General features: G+C 36.8%; 1 protein-coding gene across 1 annotated transcript in view; it reads left to right on the top strand.

The window, feature by feature from the left end:
- STK3 (serine/threonine kinase 3) overlaps window positions 1–21,383 on the top strand; it is a 113,019-nt gene that overhangs the window by 55,676 nt on the left and 35,960 nt on the right. The window contains exons 9-10 of the mRNA XM_015856118.2: window positions 5,527–5,719; window positions 14,023–14,198. Of these exons, the coding sequence (XP_015711604.1) occupies window positions 5,527–5,719; window positions 14,023–14,198 (369 nt within the window). The remainder of the gene's footprint in view (window positions 1–5,526; window positions 5,720–14,022; window positions 14,199–21,383) is intronic.

Here is a 21,383-nt window from a genome sequence, read left to right as displayed (position 1 = left end):
TAAATATTTATTTCTGTGGCTCTTTAAAGGAATGAGCTAACAAGCAATTCCTCCTTTATGTTTTCTTCTACATTTTAATGCCTCTATTATGTGAAGAATGCTTAATTATTTTAGAGTACTGAGATGGGTAATTACTTCTTCTGTAATCCATTTTGGTGTATTCTTAGAAAACTATCAGCAACTTGGACAACTGTCAGTTATCAATTATTCCTGTCTTTAGGCTTATTCATTCACTCAGAAGCTCTTTTGGTTAATCATATATTATTTATAGGAAGGTCTTTCAAGATATCAAGAAACAATTGCTATAAATGTTCCCCGATTTTTATAATATTTATATTGTTTAAAGGACATGTTGAGTCATTTAAGTTATTCTGTCCTTTAAATATGCTACACTAGTCTGTATTTTTAGAGGTTTTAATGTTTACTCTAATGTGTCTTTCATGTGTACACTTATGTATCTATTTATCTATCTGTAGATAAGCTATATAGATCTGCAGCACAAACAGTGATAAAACTTTCTGATCTCGTAGTGTTTTTCCTCTGAAGTTAAAGGACATTTGTCATATGTAGTAAATGATTTTGACTGCAGTCCTTTAAGTGTTGTGAAATCAAGAAAGAAATGTATAAAGATGGCTATGTTGTGTGAAATATATCTACCTTAAGGGCATAAACAGCTTTTAGGAGCATGTTGTTCAAGTCCACAGCAATTTAGACCCAGAAGGTGTGAGCAGCATTGTTTGTAGGTGTAGCAATTAAACACATGTAGAAAAAAATCTTAAACATTGTGTAATGACTTTTAGTCTTCGTATGTAGGACTCTTGGAATCTGCTAGAATTTCAATGTGTGCTGAAAGTTGTCTTGATGTGTTTTGCTGATGCCTTTAAGCTTCAACATGCGCTCAGTACTGGGCATGTACTCAGGTTATAGTTGGGCTTTGTAGGTGTTTGGGACTTTTAAAAATCCTTGTTCTTGACCAAAATGTATTATGTGTTTATGTAGCTACTACAGTGCTTTTATAAAAAGATAGCTGTGACTACAGGCACGTTTTTCGAGGGTGATGATGAAGTGTTAATAGTAAATGAAATTATTTTACGGGATGCTAAATTTTGCCAGCATGTAAATCTTCCTTTAATGTATTGCAAACTAGTTGCTGTCTTTGGTGCCATCTAGTGTTTTTTTAATTCACACAAACCATAGTTAGAGATTTCATGGGAAGCTGGCATATTTTCTTGTCTTGTTTGTTTTTCTTTGCTAGTCTTCATCCCCCTTTTCCCTATGAATTTTAAAAATATGACTGAAAAATTCCATAAACCTTGATCATCTCACTTCATTTGTTTATATCCCATTGTAGGTTCATATATGATACGCAAACTCACCTCAACTGAAAACTTTTCTTGTGTGTCGGTATCTTCTGTGTAACAAGCATTTCTTGAAGTCTTGCATGCTGTTACCAATGAAGCCTTCTTGAATTTCTTATCCTAGCAGTTGAGTCTCCATGATTTACATCTTCATGCTTTAAGGATTCGCTTTGTTAATCTTCTAACTTCTTATCTTACTTCAGTAGATGAGGAGAATTAGTTGCATAGGGTGGCAAGGTATTAGTAATCTTCTAAATATTCTTAGGGAATCATAGTGTTGTTTTAGACAAGATGACCTTTAATGGTCCCTTTCCACTCCCCTGCAGTGGACAGTGGCACCTATAGCTTGATCAGGTTGATTGGAGTCCCATCAAGCCTGACCTTTCGTGTCTCCAGGGATAGGGCATCCATCGCCTCTCTGGGCAACCTGTTTTGGTGCTTCAGTACCGTTATAATAAAAAACTTTTTCCTTATATGCAATCTAAGTCTCTCCTCTTTTAGTTTGAAATCAAGTTCTAACTTTGGGATATAATGTTGCTCAGCTGCGGCTGACTAAAATTCCTTTAGCATTTCAGGAGATGTTAGCCCTCTTACTCACATGTATCAGAAACCTCTAGGAAATACAAATGATACTAGTTGCGCACAAGGGAATGGCAGATAGTTTAAAGTCATAGTTAGCTGTTCTTTCTTGATTCTTGGATCTCTTTTCATAAACAGTATGAGAACATGATGCTTCAGCTTTAATACTTTATATTCTTTGGTAATTAAAATGAATATTGTATTTGTTTTTATTTAATCAAGGAGTTTACCTTTTTAATAACAAATCAGAAATTCAACATCAATATTTATGAACTGTAAAGTATGAATCATAATTTGTTCTAAGGAATCACTTTCATCTGTCATATAAACACACACTTACATAACTTTATAGGAGTATTCTGTTACTTTTTCAGGTCCAGTATGATCTGCTGTAGTATTAGCTAAATTTCATACTTGTGAGCAATACTGGAAGAATAATTCTGGAAGCAACCTGGTTTAATCTACAACATTGATTATTTTGAAATGTACACAGGCTCTGAAGAAATTTATATTGCTCTCCTTCAGTATCTCATTTCTAATTTAGAGAAAACAAGATCAGAATTTTTGTATGTATCCCTTTTGGGCACAATTCTGTTGGTACTGAGGCTGGCTTTTGTCATCCTCAGTCTTCCAGGTACTGGGTGACAGCTGTTCTCTATGCTGAAAGATAATAGTAAAACAAAGACATTTGTCACTCTAGGTTGGAAAATGAAATATTATTCCTTGAAAGAATCCAGATGCTCGATTTGGCTCAGGAACTTAAAAAATCAGCATTTTTAATAAACCAGAAGATCTTAAAATGGGCACTTATTAATTCACTTTTTACTTGTTCATATTGGTGGTCACCACCTTCTTTTTTTTTCTTTCTCCCCACTTGTAAAAAAAAATATAGAGAGAATTTAAGCTTCAGGAAAATGTATTTCCTTTCTGCTTTCAACTTTTCTGTGTGGATATTAGTCAAGCAAACATGTACATCAGCTGTTAACTCTGTTTTAATCTCAACTGCTTCTCTGTATTGGAGATGCTTCATTTTTATTGTTTATTAAGATAAAAAGCAGTATGTTCTCACTTGGTTTTCCATTGTACAGCATTACTGAAAGAAACACTTATCAATAAATACTTTAGACAATTCTCAAATACAATGCAAAAAAAAGAGAGAGAGAGAATATTAGAGGAAAATACTTTGGCTTCCTAATAACCATTTGGGAAGGGAAAAATATAGAAAGCAGTGAGATAAGTGTGAACTGGGGGGGAAAAAAAAAAAGAAAAAAAAGAGGAAAATCAAAGTTGCCACCAGGAGGAGCACTACTAAAATATTCCTATTTATTTACAGACACAGTCATCTGGTGCTGTATCTGTAAACTGTCCGTCTTTAGGAGTATCTTGAGTTTTTAAGGGTATGGTGCTACACAGAGTGTTTTAGTGTGCAGGTTAGAAATGAAATTTAAGAACTCTGAAATATTTACAAATTATAATGTGGGAAGCTATGATTCTTTTGGTATTTGACAGTTTATTCAAATCTGCTCTGTATCCTGGTTTCAGCGTACTGTGTTGTTAGCTAGATTCTGAATCCAAGTGAGATCTGTTTTTGTGTCTCTGGGCCAAGACATAACAGAACTTGTTGTAGGAGCTGGTCTATTGGTACTCTTACTAAATATGGTTCTCCATACCTACTTTGACTACCCATTTGTGAAACAGGCACTCATACAGTGTAGCTGCTCCTTGCAATTCCATTTGTACAACAGGCAAGTTGTGTGCCATGTCAGGGAATAACAGGAAGGGAAAAGAGCTAGTTCAGTGAGAAATAAAAAGGGCCAGAGCTGGAGAATTGGGTAACTGGGTTTCTTTCTTTCTGCACTCCTTACAGGTTGTTCTGTAGTTAAAATATGAAGCATATTTAGCAAAAGGAAAAATTAGTTTTCGGGTAAAATCTTGTTTTAATGTTCTGTGTAACAACAGGCATGTTACTTGTAATAGGCACATAATAATGTTACCTGATATTTTTATGATATGAGCATACTTTCCTAACCAGAGATATTTTGTATCAGGATGCAATTGAAGTTCATTTACAGTAGAGAGAATGTGTACATACATGACTGTTTTCAGTTGGATTGGGAAGCTTATAAAATCAGTGAACATAGTATTTACATGTAAAATTTCGAAATTTGGCATACAGTGTCTTGACAGCGGTGGGCATTATTTCTTGTTTAGTCAATGAGAGAAGCATTAAAAATGTACTCATGTAGAAAATGCTTGTATGCATTCATGAAGTGCTGTGCTGTTGTGCACATGGTTGAAATCAAACTGCAAAAATGAATGGCATTTCCCAACACTATTTTCAAATATTGATATTCCATATAAAATTAATAATTCATTAACTGGATGGTCATTATTTCTCTGTTTTACATTCCTGGCACATCGATTCAAAATCATAGAATCGCAGAATGGGTTAGAATGGACCCTTAAGATCATGTAGTTCCAACACCCTGTTATAGGCAGGGACACCTCCCTCTAGACCAGGTTGCTCACAGCCCCATCCAGCCTGGCCCTGAATGCTTCCAGAGAGTGGGCACTCACCACCTCACTGAGCAACCTGTTCCAGAGTCTCACCACCCTCACAGTAAAGAATTTCTTCTTAATATCTAGTCAAACTCTACCCTCATCCTGTTTAAAACCATTTCTCCTTGTCTTGTCTCTACATAGCCTTCTAATAGGTCCCTCCCCAGCTTTCCTGTAGGCCCCCTTCAAGTGCTGGAAGGCCACTATAATGTCCCTCCAGAGCCTTCTCTTCTCCAGGCTGAAGAGCCCCAGCTCTCTCAGCCTGTCTCCCTAGGCAAGGTGCTCCAGGCCTCTGATCATCTTCATGGCCCTCCTCTGCACCTGCTCCAACAGCTCCATGTTCCTCTCATGTTGGGTGCCCCAGAACTGGATGCAGTACTCCAAGTGGAGTCTCACAAGAGCAGAGCAGGGGGGCAGAATCACCTCTGTTGACCTGCTGGTCACCCTTCTCTTGATGCAACCCAGGATATGGTTGGCCTTCTGGGCTGCAAGCACACACTGACAGCTCATGTTAAATCTTCCATCAGCCATCACTGCCAGATCCATCTCCTTGGGATTGCTCCTATATTTGTGCTTGGGATTGCTCCTCTTCATGGTGGTCTCTCAAGACAGGTTGTTGTCAAGATACTAGATAAAAAACATATTATTTAGTTAAGGGTGATAGCCTTGGTGTGATGATCTGCTTCAAAACAACCAAACAAAACATGTTACTGATTTTTAGTCCCGGAGAAGTGTACCGAGTCCAGAAGATCAGTGAGATATTCAAAGCTGGGTATAAAAGTGATTGTGTGGGACATGTTTCTGGTAAATCAATAGCGCTATAAAGCTGGCATAGGATGAAGTTTTTTCTTTTACCGTTATAGGTTGCCTTTTATTTTCACATTCTTTTGGTAGTATTAAACCTGTTAGTCTAGCAGTATAGCTAGGTCATGTGAAGAGATTAAAAAACAATGAATAAGCATCTAAATTATTGCATCTTAACTTGGTTTTCTGAAATGCTCTGCTGCATTCTGACCAGTGTTTCTTTTAGGATGAAGATGAGCTGGACTCGCACACCATGGTGAAGACCAATTCAGAGAGTGCTAGTACCATGCGGGCCACAAGCACGATGAGTGAAGGCGCTCAGACAATGATTGAACACAACAGTACCATGCTAGAGTCAGACCTGGGGACCATGGTAATAAATAGCGACGATGACGAAGAGGAAGATGGAACCATGAAAAGTATGTTTTTTGTTTACTTTCCTTTTCTGTTAATAATGCATTGTGTTTTCTCATCTTCTGTGAGAATAGTCTACCATCAGTGTCCTTTAAAAGTCAAGTTCGGTGGTTAAAAGTCAGGGAGAGGGCTGTTTGTTTCTATAAACACACTTTGTTCCTTATTGGAGAAGAGCAGCTATAGTGGGAGATTCAAAGTACTACACTTGGCTTTAGTATTTTGATGAGTCTTTCTGGAGGACTCAAACAGTAGCCTCCTGTGAATTCTCCCTTCTACTACCTGTCACTTGCATTTTGCCTCCTGTCCTGCATCCATTTGAAGCAGCTCCAAGGAGCTATACTCAAATGGTGCGGTTGTGTGGGGAGGTGTTGTTTCAGTGTTAGTGTTCCTGAAAACTCATTGCAACGCACCGTGGATTCAGCAGTAAGTACTGCAGATCTTGCTGCAAAATTATTTTGTAAATTCATGGGCATTTGTTAAAATTTAATTTGCTAATGCATGATTTAAGGGAATGGCCAAAACATATTGAAATAAATTAAGAAGTCAAAATCAACTTCAGTGGTGTGAAAGATTATATAACAAAGGGGGGGGGAAAAGGATTTCAAATGATGAACTTGTCAGTTGGACTGAGATGTGTATAACGTGTTTGTTAGACAGCAAACATACGTGTTTACATTTGATCTGTTTGTTACTTGGCTGAAGACTTCCCACTGATTTTAAGTTAAATCATTAATTTGAAAGGGCAGCATCTATAGGTGATGCTGTAGCTTTAGTGCTTGATTCTATGAGGCACAATTCAATGCTTAACTCCAGGCAACTGTTTAAATAAATTCGTTTTATGATTTATATCAAACAAGATTGCATTTCTGTTTGTGTGCAAAAACCTGCTATAATTTGGTTGAAAAGATTGTTTGGAAGTGTAAATCAGGTGCGTTTTCCTTGTTGTTGAATGTACAGCAAATTGGGAGGAGAGGAAGATGTGATCACTTCTGCTTTTTTTCCCTCTTTGTTATTTTGTTGTTGTTGTTGCCTTGTTTTTTCCTTCAGTGTTTGTAGCAATAAAGCAATCGACTTGTTGATTAGTGTTTAATTTGAGCAGGGTGATTCACCTCATGCAAACAGTGCGCGCTTTAATTTGTTCTTATGCTGACACAGTATTTTACCTATTAAACTGTGAGGGTAATGGAGGGGTAGATCAAGTGATCTTAGACTAACACATTTCAGCAAGTTAAGGAAGTGAGTAGTGATGGTGAATATTTGGAAAGATTATAAGCAAATAAAATAATTCCCATGATGGGATTATTGTGGACCAGGGGACTTGTGTGGTTTCTGTGCAGCCTTTCAAATCACTTAAGTTTTGGTAACTATCCATGCCATTTTCTATGTGCTGAGGGGGAATAGTACGTTAGTATGCCAAACCAATTAAAGAAAAAATGCCCTTACATTTGCACTGCAATCTCTTATCCTTTTAGTTTCTTACATTGCTGAAAACTTAAAAAAAACAAAACAAAAACATGTTCATATTTTCAAATTGAATCACTTTTGGTAGTGATTCCTATTAAGAAGGGGGATTGCCTTTCTGTACCTTGGGGGTTAATTAGTGTAGTCACTCATTCTTACATCTCATGAAACAGGAGAATGTAATCTCTGAGACAGCAGGTTTTCTCCCTTTCCTCCCCTGTAGCTGCCTCTCTTGGTACCTGTAACAGTGAGGAAGGAAAGTCAGCACTCTGAAAGCAGCATGATGGCAAGTGACTGTTTCCTCATCCATCTGACAGGGGCAGGCTTGGGTTCCTGGAACAGGCTGCCCAGCCCTGGAACAGGCTGCCCAGGGAGGTTGAGGATGCCCCATCCTTGGAGGTGTTCAAGACCAGGTTGGACGGGGCCCTGGGCAACCTGATCTAGTAAAGGTGTATGTTTGGTGGCCCTGCCAGGCNGAGTGGTTAGGCCCTGGAACAGGCTGCCCAGGGAGGTTGTGTATGCCCCGTCCTTGGAGGTGTTCAAGGCCAGGTTGGATGGGGCCCTGGGCAACCTGATCTAGTAAAGGTGTATGTTTGGTGGCCCTGCCAGGCAGGGGGGTTGGAACTACATGATCCTTGAGGTCCCTTCCAACCCGGGTCATTCTGTGTTTCTGTGTGATTCCTGCACTTGCACACTGAACTGTGTTTTGCATTAAATGTCCAATGCTTAAAAGCAGTAATTCAAGAATTGGGTACCCACGTCTCTCAGCTGTAAATAAATGTAAATCATGTCTACTTTAGATGCTTGTTGTCTTCTTCTGTGATTCATATGCTATGGACTGGAGCAGGAGCAATAGCAGGTGTCCTATAGAAACGTCACCAGGAATGTGACAGTGTGCAAATCAGTTCTCTCCTTGAGAAGCAGACACAGGTCTGTGCTCCTTTGTGCTTGACAGTGATATGAGCTTTCTGTGTTTGGTTGCCTTTTCCAGCATGCAGCATCCCAGCAAAGTGGGCACAGCAGGCATTTCTTAGATGTTTGCATACCTCAAAAATACTGCAGCAGAACAGGTAGCTTGAAAGTGCTCTTCAGTACTTTTGAATAACAAAACACTTGCAAACAATGTGGATAAATAAACTTAGTTAACTAGGGAGAGGGATTTTTTTTTCCTTCCTAGAGATGCAAAATACTTACGTGAAATGTTTTTGTAATGCTCTTGTGTTTAGTTTCACATTTGTTTCCCTCTGTCTTTTGTTTTTCTGCTCAAGGACAAAATAGGAAACAATAATAATTTTTTTTTTTATAAGTGCCCATGCTTGGAGGCCTCTGGGAGCCATGACAGAAAATAATTAAAAACATGCATATATTTTTTTCACAAATAGTGGGTTGTACCCAAATAAAACAGGGATTTGGAACAAAGAGGTCTGTTATCCTACTCTAACATACCACATACAGCCTAGCAATAAATAACATTTATGCTTTCCTACTTCGCGTGCCTCTATGTGCCATGAGCAGAGATGATGCAGTTTGTACCTAACAGAAGGGAAGGCGATGCAGAGTACAGAGATGCGGGGGGACAGAGTTAAATACGGGAGGTTTAACATGGAGTCGAAGAAAGATTGAGATTGATGGCACTACCAGTTACATATCCAGTGTAAGAATTTGAAAGTAGAATTATTGAGAGTTGATTTTATTAGTTAATTTGTTACTGTTTAAAATCCATCCTGTGGAAGAGTGTGCCGTAGGAGTCAGTCTTTGTAACAGGTTAACTGAAGCACATGCTTATTAGAGTGGTCCCATGGTTGTTTTTCAACTTAAAAAGCTATTTGTACGGTTTACTTTTGTTTGTAGATGTGAGCATGTCTTCATCTGACATTCTTGGACAGATACATCCTTTAGATAATGCAGAAGAGAGTGTAGTCAGTATTAAGAGACGAATTCATAGCATAACCTAAAGTCTCAGAGATAGTCCTTTTCAATCAAGACTTCGTTCGATGATGTTTCTGAGTTGGGAAAGTTTTCTGTTATACATTTATTTCTCATAGTTAATTTACAAGAATGAATGACTTGTATTTATGGCAGGGGTTCGTAATGTCTGTCTTATTCTCTACTGTGGAGTCTTAGCACTATTGGAAAATCCAGTCAAGTGATGTCAGTATGATACCCCTGTGCATTCCTGTAGTAATAGAAAAGAATAGCTGTGCTAATAGAAGGTAGAAAGGCGTGACTCTTTTCCTGTAGCGCTGTTAAGTTATTCCATGTTGGTTTCTCAAATGTTCTCATAAATGGCTTTTAAAATTACTCAACAACCTAATTCAGACAATACTTCTCTAATTATCTCTTTAGTGCTTCACTTATTATCTCTGGAGAATTGTCTCCTCTGTAAGAGACTCAGACCCAGAGAATTCTTTGGATCTTTAGATATTTCTCTTGCAGTTTAAAACAATTCTTTAAAATTATCTTCCTTTTCTTGGCAGTAAGGATGTCTTAGTTTGAATGGGGTAATTATGAATTTATAAGAACCCGGCAAAGAAACTTAATTATGGGTTGATTTCAGCAGTGCTTTAGTCTGGGCATTGGTATTTCATTGATGTAGCTTTGTTTAAGTGAGAGAGAGAAAAAGATGGTGAATGTGTCTATGCTTGTTACAAGGCTGGAGACCTGCTCTGTAATTGGTAATTAAGTTGCTTGCTTATTGCTTTAGTACAAGTAGGTCTTACAGATGGGATCTTTTTCGAAGAAAAATAACATGTTGGCAATTCTGGGTCAAGAGCTGTTGCAAAATGCTGCTTAACGCTGATCTCCTTTATTTTGCAGACAGCAGAAATAAAGCTTCACTCAGCTGGAGCAGAGTAGGGAGTTCATAACAGGACTGTCATTTAATTTTTTTTCCCTTTCTCCAGAATGTGGAAAAAATAGATCTAAAGTTATTCAAGTAATTTTACAAGTCCCATTCTCAGGTAGGAAGGAAATATTTTGTGCAGAAAACCTTTTCCATATAAAGCTTTTAAACTTGAGTTCATGGACTCTTCAAAAAATCTGGAGGCTTTATTTGGTTGAAAAATATTTGATTTTTTCCACTTAAATACAAGTTGCAATTATTGAGTATATTGTAAAGCAAATGAAAATCGTCTCTTAGGTGATAGAAGTCTCAATAGTTTAAGAAATGCCACTTTTATCCTTACCTTTTTCCCTCTTAGCTGTCTACCCTGTATATTGAATGAGACTTGGCTTGGGTGTGCAGGGTCACTAGTATGAAAACTACAGAATCAGTAATGAGTACTTTGTTAGGCATGTATTTGCAGCCAGACATTTCCTAGATGCATTTCTTAGTTCTCTGTTAGACTCCCAACTGCTCTGGTCTAAGCAAATGGTGGTCAAGTAGATGGAGACTGCCAGGATAAGGAAGGCTGAGAAACTTGTGTCTTTAGGCAAAAGCGGAAGCTTTCCTTTGTAGATTTGCAGACAAAAGAAACAAGAAACTGTGGAAAACACTTCCTTAGGGGATGTAGGCTGAAGGGACCTCATTTGCACGTGCAGATTGCAGTACAAGCCACCTTGACAGGTTCAGGAGGTGGAAAAGGTCTTGAAACAACTTAAGGAAGTCTCCGGAGCATAGACCCTGTTGGTTTGTTTTCTGTTTTGTTGTTGTTTTTAATGTAAGACCACTGGTGTCCAATACACCGATCAGGTTCTTTTTGTATAATGTTTAATAGCAATTTTAATTACATGAAGATATGTGATGTTATGTGGGACTTATGATTTAGAATTAATGCAAAATATGCTGAAATCATAGTGCAAGTGTATTTTACACTCACCAAAACATTGGAATTGCAGTGTGTAGTTCGTACAGAGTAACAAGATGATCCCTGTGAAGGTGTCTCTGTTATACGCTCACTCTCTTGACACTAGATGTCCCCACTTGCTGGGAAGGATTATATGGGTTACAGGCAGCTCAAGCTGGAGAAGCTCTCTTAGAAGTTACTTTGTTTGTTGTTCAGTTTTTGAGTCGGTGGTGGCCTGAGCTACATACATAGCCAGAGCAGTATGGAAAGAGTAAATAACTTGGGGAGGTGCACAGTATTTAATGAACTCTGGGATAAATGTTTACATCACCATCTGGCATAGTTGTTCATCAAAAATTAGTCTTGACTTTGTGTTGAGGTGAAGTTATTTTTCTATGCAACAGCTGCGATTGTACACTATATTACTCCCTGGAGCTTCGGAGTGTGACGAAACCCTCTGCATTATTCCCTTAACGTCATGGGCACATTGCCCTTGCCCATCATCTAAATTTTCTCCCACTGTAGGGGATTAGTGGTTGGTCACAGGGATTTACACCTTGCTAACATCAGCTGGAAGGGGCACCTCAGTGGAATGCAAGAAAACCTGGAGGGCAACAGAGATCATTTCATGATACTCATACTGGATTAACTGAAGAGGGGTAATGCACAGCTGGATTTAATGGATTTACAAGCCAGGTACAACTGGTTGGGACTGATAGTCAGTGGTAACTTGGCTGTAGTGACAATAAAATAGAGAAGTTGAAGAACTTGAGTGAGAAAAAACAGGTATAGATCCTGAATTTCAGGAGATCAGATCTTGATGTACTGTATTATTTGTAGATGGTAATAACAGTTTATTGAAGGGATTTTAAGGGATTTTAAAATCAATTGGATGTTAATACCTCACTACTAGAAATATATCACTATGAGGATGTTTTTCTTTATAGATGACATCAATTGAATTTGATCAAAACGTGCATTAGAATGTATATTCTTTCTTACTTTGAAATGCCTATTTAGAATTTGTTTTCCCTGTTCGAATTCTTTCAGTTACACCGTGTTTCTGAGACCAACAGATTGGTCCAATGATGTGGTACTTCAGTGTATCTAACAGAGACATTGTTAATCTTCTTTATGTCTTAAGGATGAAAGTCACATAAAGCAATCTCTGTGGAAGAAAGAACTGAAATGTGAAAGGTCCTCTGTGTGGTGTATCTTTTTGATACAAATACTATTTTCTGAATTTATACTTTGCTGAAATACAGATTCTTCAATTTTTACCCATTATTACTTATTTCTGTATTGTTTGGCATCCCTGCTGTTTCCTCCTTATCTTATTCACTGTCCCTTAGTCCAGTGACCCATAAACCTCATTCAGGCAATTTGGGTTCAGCAGGGCATACCTGGGAGCTTCTGGAGAAGGATAACTGCTGTGCAGTCTGCTAAATTCAAGCTGGAGTTTAGTTCCTGGAATATTTTTATATAGGAAATGGCTGCCATTAAGTAAATAAAATAAAATAAAGTAGTGAGTAGGTAGGATAAGAGAATATGATTGCAACTAAAAGAGAACTGGGTTAAAATGAGGGGGGAGGGATTTGTATGGTGACGTAACAGACTGAATGGAGGAATCATTACAGAGTGGAAGAGTAGCAACTGGGCTCAGTGCAGTAAAGTCTAGGATAAAGGCAAGGCAAAAAAAAACCGCATTCAAACACCCAGGAGAAATTGTACTGGCAGAGATGAAAGGATAAATCAGCATGCTCTGAAAAAGAGCAGTGCCAAAATGGATCGATGAAAAAGGATTGCTATTCATCATGCAGCAAAGATAGGTTGAATGTCGAAAGCACCATACAGAGTGAATGGGCTATCACAGGAAAAGATGATGAGATAAGAGGTGAAAGTGGAGGAATAAACATCTGATGAATTAATGAAAACAAAAATAAGGTCAGATGTGATAAGCAACTCCTAGTGCTTGTGCTAACAAAGAGCTCAAAAATATTCTTCCAGTGTTATTCCTTTTCTCTTTTTAAACCAAGTCGTTCATGTAAAAATTCCTCATTCTTTTATTATGCTTATAATTAAAGGGCATAGTCCTCCCTGCATTTTTTTCCATTTTTTTGGTTCTTTATATTTTCCTTCCTGTTTCATATTTTACTTGTAGAAATATATCCCATTTCACTCCATGTAGAGAGTATTATATTGTAAGCAAGTATGCATTTCATGAATCATAATGCAGAATATGCAGAATATAGTCTCAGAGGAGACAGCTATGTAGAACTGCTAAAATATTTCTTATGTTTTATTTATTGTTCTGTTTATTAATGAACTTATTTTGAAATCCCACAAATGAACAAATCCAAACTATTTAGGGTTGTAGCTATATATATTTATTTTCAGGAAAAGGATGATAGACCCGGGGTTTGCGCTGGTCTTGATCTGCTTCATAAAGCTCTTGCAGCTGTGTAGCTGATGACAAAAATCCTGCATGCAGGGTTTCCACACCATAAAGATGGGTGCTTTACAGCCATCTGGAAAGTGTGATCCCATAATATGCTGAGAATCGCAAACTGGCAACAAGTTTGATTAAGCAGCGTTTAGACACCATTTCTGTGGCTGTTTTTTGCAAGTTCTTCTAAACTGAAGTCCCACCTTTTGTGAAAATGCAGTGTTTTGTTACTTTACTGCAAGTGCATGTGGACTAGGCCTTAAAGTGAAGGGCATTCAGCGCCCAGAGGGATGCTTAGCACCTTGTGTTATTCAGTTTCTATAACAACAAATAGATATCACATGAAGTAACTTCTAATATTATCAGTGTGTGCAGCTCTGAAATGTCTTGAGCATTTCTCCACATTGCATCTTGCTACAAATATACTGCTCTCCAGCTATGAGCTTTTATGCCAAAGATCCTCAGGGGACAAATGGAGGCTTGCACCACATACAAGATGACTGTAATAGCCTCTGTAAACTCCAAGAAACTTAGTAAATTGAATTAATTCTATGGTACAACAAATCATACATCTTTAAATTGTTTTAACTTATTTTCTTTTTTTCTTTCAACTAAGGAAATGCTACTTCGCCTCAAGTTCAAAGACCTTCTTTCATGGACTACTTTGATAAGCAAGATTCTAAGAATAAAAGCCCTGAAAACTGCAATCAGAACATGCACGAACCTTACCACATATCTAAAAATGTTTTCCCTGATAACTGGAAAGTCCCTCAAGATGGAGATTTTGATTTTGTAAGTACATTTTTATTGTTTCCTTTGGTAGATGCTGTTTATTTTATCTGTGCCAAAATAGTTAATCTTGTTTTATAACTATGTTAATACAAGGAAAATAAGTGGTTTTTCGAGAATACTATCCAATTATCTAATCTTCATATCTCATATTGACTGTGCAGTAAGTGTATTGGCAGAACTGGGGACCTTTCTAATACATGGTGCTATATGAAACTAACTAAACTTGTAAGTACACATTTTTAGTAAAAAGTATTTTTGTTTCTACAACTCACATTATAAAAACTTTCAAATTTGACACAGTTCTATTAAAATATATTGCTACAGGTGTGGGATATTGTCATGTTTTGTGAATATCTCAGTGAGACAATAAGCACTTGAACATAGATGGAGACATTAAATGCATCCCCTCTGAGGTGATTAAGATTACTTACTATTTTGAATGAGCCAAGTTGTTGATACTGTTCCAATATCATGTAGCATTCTTTATGGAATTACTGTATTTAACACCAGTCTATCTCTTCTAGGACATTTTTTCCTTCCCTTCCAAAATATGGTTAGGGTTTGGGTTTTTTTTTTTTTTGGTTTCGTTGGTTGGTTGTTCTTTGTTTTTTTTTTTTTTTTTTTTTTTTTTTTTTTTTTTCCCCTATGTTACAAATTATAACAGCAGCAAAAAAAGCTGTATAAAAGTACATCTTAATTTTAGGACAGTCTCAAAGTGGTGGAGGTATTTGTGTTTATAAAGTTGGAGATAACTCGACCTGTTTTTTGACTTTTCTTGCATTTGTTTCTGATATTTTTAGCATTGTTAATGAAAGAATTTAGTTTATCTGCTGTAACTTATACATGTTCTTCACTGCAGTGCAGTAGCTAACTGTGATCACATGGCACCTTTTTGAAAGTACACTTGGGGTTTGGAGAAAAACATTGCGTTTAATTTTAGGTGACAGCTGTAGGTGTGGGATTTTTTTTCCAGTTTTCACTTACTGCATTTCTACATAAAGCTGACTCTTAAATTTTAAGCTACTGGAGTAAAGCCAGTTAAACAGCACAGTACAAGCTGTTGCTGCCAGAGAGTTTTGATTGAGTTAGATTTTAGTTTGGGTGGGCTTTTTAGGCTTTTCTTTTCTTCAAACCATATAATGTAATATTCGTCATCCTGATAATTGAACAAAATAATTACTTTCATTAGTCATTGGAAAGTGACTGTTCTTTAAGTGGCAATAAAATTGCCTGTAGAACAATTGAAAATTTATTCTGTCTTTTCCATCACTTACTGAGAAATACAAGTATAAAGGATTCTTTTTGTAGATGCTGAAGATCCTGATTTTGTAAGTGCTTATTCATGAATAATTTGCACATGAGTAATTCTATGGAGCTCGTTGATATTGCTTATACATGCAAGTTTTCTTGCAATAAGTTTGTCCTAGAACCATGCCCTGAGGAGGTCTCATTTTCTAAGTATTTCCTAAGAAAGAGTTCAGGAAGATTCGTCAATAATGGATGCCCCATATTCAGAAACGAATATGTTTCTCTGAAGCATGTGTTGCCAGGTGATGTCACACACACACTGGTTTTAACAGCCTGATGGTTTGAAGCATAGGCAAATATTATTTATTCATACATTCTAGAAGGAGTTGTATTTATCTTTTAGACAGTGAGTGGCATTATTGATAAGCGGTCTACAAGAGACTTTCTGAAAGGCTAAATCAGTGGGCAGCATGCATAATATATTGTCCAGTGTTTGTAAGATGAACGTGAATGTTTGCCGTTGCTGACATGAAGTCTCTAAATGATTCATGAAAAAGATAAATAATGGAAACTTTTCCTAGTAAATAATTCTATTTTGGTTGGAATTAGCCTTAATGGGATCCAAAAGGGGATCCTGACATTAAATGCTGGCAGTCATCATTTTATTTAAAGGAGGGATTAGTATGCTAGAATGAAGGTCTAAATGAAAAAATCTAGCTGAATGATAATATACTTTCCTGCAATTCTGTCTTTCAATGAGGGAGGGGAGGTGAGCTCTGTAAGCTGGAGATCATCAAACTTTTTTCCCCAATGACACCATTACCCTAAGAAAGCATTCTTAACCACATGGCCATACAGGCCACACATAGTGTGCCACTGCTGACACCAGCATGATTTACCTGCAAGCCCTGGCAGACTGACAGTGCCGTGCTGAGAACAGTTATTTGAGCGCATCACTTGGAAAGACTTCAAAGTTAATTAGTGTGTGGGGTCTCCCATGGCATAAAATGGTGAAGGAAAAATACCATTGAGAAACTGGTGAGAGGCCTGAGGGAACAGCAAGGAGGAATAATCCTTATCATTCCCTGCAAATAATTGGTTTACTTATTTCTGTATATAGGATGAGACCTGAGGAGATAATACTTCAGACCAAAGGATATGTTTGTGTTAGTTGTCAGCTCTGTTTTATCCTATTACTGGTGTATTTTACTGCTTGATAAAGTAATAAATGGTTATTTAATTTTGTTTAAATAGACATGTAATGCAGATATAACGGCCTTACATACTTGCTAACATTTTTAGATGATGTAAATAAATTATGCAGGAAATTGTAAGTTGGATAAGTGAATGTGTAAAATAATGCTAAATTAATTTAGCACTAAGTCTGGTTTGAAAGTTTTTGTGTGGGCACAGTTTTCTGTCCTGACATAAATGTTTTAAAATCTACTTGCCAATGAAAATAGAAGATTTGTCCAAGAAAATAAGATGCTTTGGTCACCAATCTGAGTTTAAAAATAAGAAATGTCAGCAACGTTTTTTCACTCTGAAAGTATGTATTTGGGATTTGTTTGTCACTGTTGAAGTCCATCTGTTTTGCAAGTCAAGAACTGCTCATATTTCTTTTTCACAAATGCCATATGGGAGATCCATCTCTCTCCTGTTGACTGTTGGTCCTGCTGGCCTTCAGTCTCTTGATCTTGTTTGTGCTGGTTATGGATGAATGGTTCCATGAATTGATGAGGAACAAGTTTTTGCTGCAGATCTTCAAGTTCAGCATTGTATTGAATCAGATATATTACAAATAGCTTCTCATGAGACTTAGTTTTGATACTGAATAGCCTATATATATGTGGGTGGAATATGTATATATATATATAGGAAAAGTATATATAGTGTATATATAGATGTAGACAGTGGAATACTATGCTATTCCAAATTTGCCCTAATCTCTGTGCTTCAAGGCTAGGATGTTATTTTCCATGGATGAAATGTGGGTGTTTTTTTTTAAAATTTCTTTTGTTGTGTTTTCTACATTCTTTTTTTTTGTGCTCTTTAAAATACATATATAAATGTATATGTAATGTTCTTCAATGCTATATTTTCTGTGCCTAGGAATTTTTACAGGTTGGGCTTTTTGGTTTTGCCTTTTCTTTTCCAATTTTAGCTTTCAGTTATTCTGTTACCTATTTATGTAATATCGTGGTAAATTCTGGAAGCCTCAAAATATGGGTCTTCTATATCAGTGACTCTCAGGTAAATGTATCTCTGGTGAAATGTTTGTGAACATTTTGTTCAGTTTGGCATTTCCAAAAGGGAATGCTCAAGCTCTGGATATAAATGTTACAAAAAGCAACCAGTGTTTGTTCAAATGTCAGCTTTTACTAAATTGCAGTATATGCTTCACACTCTCAAAGATCGTTGTGGGTTTTCTTTCTCAGTGATTACTTCTGAATACAGGCAATCATTTTATGTTTCCCTGTTTTTAAGGCATTCAGCAAATGTTGAAATTAAATCAGTATTTCCAACTCTTAATTTGCTCAGTTTTTTGGGGGGTTAAGTGATGTTTTATTCCCAGTGAACCCTGGTGTCAACAAAAAAAACTACTCATTGTGAGGAGAAGAGGAATCATGTCGTTGAATAAGTAGTAATGTTTTTTATGGCAATGTGAACAATATAAGGAGCTTTTCATAATGAAGCTAAATGGCTGGATGGGCCAACTTTTGGTCTTTCTGCCTCGTAGCTCACAAGGCAGCTGTTTGGAATGGAGTACCAAAATAGGCTGAATGATGTGCTGCTTGTTTTGGCCACCTGATTGACCAGTCCTTTTAAGAACAGTTATTTTTTATTAGATGGATAGAGCCAGTTTCTATTATGGTAGTTTTTTTCTTTGTATGAGGAGGTTTTCCATCAGCTTTGTTCATGCTGGAGAGGAGCGTGTGTTAAATGAGGAGTATAACTAAAGTTGTCATTTAAGCACATTGCTCAGATTTATCCTTTTGCTTTTTACAGTGTTTGTGGTGTTTTTTATATATAGCTTTTGTCAGAGTATTTTTTTTAATGAACATTATGTAAGAGTTTTCACAACAAATGTGGTGAACTTTTAATAAGGAAAACTTGCTTGTGGGGAAAAAGAGCTAAATGTTAGCTTGTAAAAGTAGTGTGGTATTTGTACATATTTTGAATTACCTGTTTCTTGCATTCGTACTGTCTACTGAGATCATGACAGTTTAGGTCTCGTTAAGATACACAATCACCTCCTGCCCCTTTGGAAGGTGTATTGAATTGGCATGGGACACACTGTTAACAAAGCATTTATAGGAGCTACAATGATGTGATATCTAACCAGTAATAACTTGTGAGCTGAAGCTACTCAGGTGCTCAAGTTCACTTTCACTGATTCAATCTATTTCATTTTAAATTGAAAACGATTCACTTTTTGTTTTAAAATATTGATGATAACTTGTTAAAAGGCAAATCTATTTATTGTAGCAATGATAGGGTAATGATTTCTGTCTTTAGTAGAATTATTTCCAAACAAGAATGGTATCCAGATTGTTAAATATTAAACAGTGAACATGTAGATCATGTTTTTCAGTAACTACAGCATCATGTTTAAGTAGATGCATTTTGGGTGACTTAAAGATTCTGGAATAGCAACAAAAATTTTCAAAGCCATCTGTTATCCTAGGCAGACTATTTCCTTGGGTTTCAACCAGATCAAATACATTAGAATATAATCATGGTGGAATAATAATATTGCTCATAGCGAGTACTAATCATTTGGAAACGTATAATGTGACAATTGATTCACAAAAATGAGATACCATAATATGACTGAAGATGATAAAGTAAAAACTTCATTTATAAAGCTAGATTGAGTTCACTTCACTGAAAATGCCTCTTTGGCCAAAATCTTGGCTGCTTTACTCTGATTTTGTTTAAGCAGTCGATGAATTCATTTGATAGAGTCTTCTTTCTAGTTTATGGATTGACTGTATTTCCTCTAATTTCAACCCTTTCAAATCCTCCTCTGAGTTAAACGAAAGTTTTAAAAGTAGTATTAATATATATTCATTTTGCTTTGTTTTTTGTTAGTTGCATGTAGCATTTTCAGATGCTGACAGGAAGAACATCATAGAACAGAGAGAGCTGTGTGCATTTTCTTAACTGAGTGAAAAGGAAACATAGGTGTCTAGGTTTATAGGAACTGTTTGTAGATGAGATAAACAGAAAATTACTTGCCAGGTCACATAGTTAATAAAAGTATTATTGGTGTTGGCAGTTGATCTCTGTGCAGAATTTCATTCATTTCAGTTCAGAGGCAGCTAGCAGACAAGAGACTGTGTAATGAATGTAATGGGTGTAATGTACTTTGTTGTTTCATGAGAAGAATGTGAACATCAGCAGAGGAGATTTTCTGAGCTCCTTATAACAGAAGGTCAGCGCAGAAGCTCAGTTGTGTGTGAACTTCACCATAAAAGATGTGGGGAATAATTCAGTCGGAGAGCTGTCAATATTAGGAATCCAGCGTGGATAGTTTATGTGCTATCTGTGGTTGTATCGTACAGCTCTGCAGGCATTCAGTATGGGAGGTTGCGCTGGCCTGATGTGTAGACTAAAAATATATTATTGTTTTATTTTTTCCCTTAGGCAAAGAGGACAGACCAACCTATTAAACTTTTGTTGTTTTTGTTTGTTTTTTTTTTTAAACTCTGCAAGTCTGGCTGATTTAACTAAATTCTGTTTGGGTAGTCCAACCACAAAAGGAGAATTACTTCAACAACAGAATAAGGGAATTTACTATGTGAACAGAGTGTTTCTCCAACTCGTATTGAATTTAGGAGCCTTTCTCTTTGCGTATGGCCCTTCCCCCGTTATTGTAGAATAATTGAGAACCAAGCCTAAGAATTTGGTGCTATACATATATGAATTATTTAGTTAGTAAACAGAATCCATTCTTTCTCTTTCTTAAATGGTAGGATTATTTAAAAGCTGTTATTCTGGTCACTGAATTATTCATGCCAAAGAGCTGGCACTGTTCTTGGGCAGTTTTGAAAGGTGAATCTCATATGACTTTTGTATCCTAAAAGTACGTTGAAGACACTCTCTAGGCCAGAATGCTTTTTTGCATTCTCACGTGAATAACAAAATCATGTATTTTTACTTACCATTCATACACCCTCTGAGAACAAGAATTGAAAGGCTTAAATTGCAGTGAAGTATTTGTAGTTGGACAGCAAGAAGAACGTCTCACAGGATAGCGAAGTACTACAGCAGTTTGCTTGGAGGGTAGAAGTTGTTGCTGTTGTTGGTGTTAAAGGCCTGGTCATGTAAACATATCATGAGCAGTCTTGGTGGAGTCTGCTTGGAGCAGAGGACTGTTGTAGGTGACCTCATCTTGTAATGTATCCAGTGGACTTAAATCCTGGGAGGTTTTAAGCTACTGCTGGTGGCTGAACTTTATAATCATAGAAGCCTTTGAGAGCAGGTAGGTCATTACAAACTCAAGCACTCAAAAATAGCAACATACCTAATTTGTTTATTAGAAGTCTTGGTATTTTGGAGGATCCAGACCTTGGGTAACCTTGACAGTTTTCACAATTAGAAGTCAAATAGCGTTTCCAAACATGTGTCTGCCTCTGGAAAATTTCAGCCAAGGTTCAGTGAACCGTGTTTTCTCTCCTGAAAGTTTAAAGCATCCCTGCTGCCCTTGTGCTTGCCTCATGTCTAATAGTTTCAATGTGCAATCTAATTTTTATTTTTTTTTTAGTTAGAAAACAGCTTCTACTGAGAAGACTCTCCAAAATTTGTTTTTCAATCAATTTTCTAATTCATGGTATAGAGTTAAAAATGAAACTGCTTTACTCTGAAGAGTCTAAATTTAAAAACCTGAAGAGGCCTAAAAAACACTTTTTTTCTCATTAGCACAAAGTAAGT

Source organism: Coturnix japonica, chromosome 2, assembly GCF_001577835.2.
Source record: "Coturnix japonica isolate 7356 chromosome 2, Coturnix japonica 2.1, whole genome shotgun sequence".
In the NCBI taxonomy this organism is placed as follows: domain Eukaryota; kingdom Metazoa; phylum Chordata; class Aves; order Galliformes; family Phasianidae; genus Coturnix; species Coturnix japonica.
The sequence above is the reverse complement of the archived record's forward strand: the minus strand, read 5'-3'. Positions and strand labels throughout refer to the sequence as shown.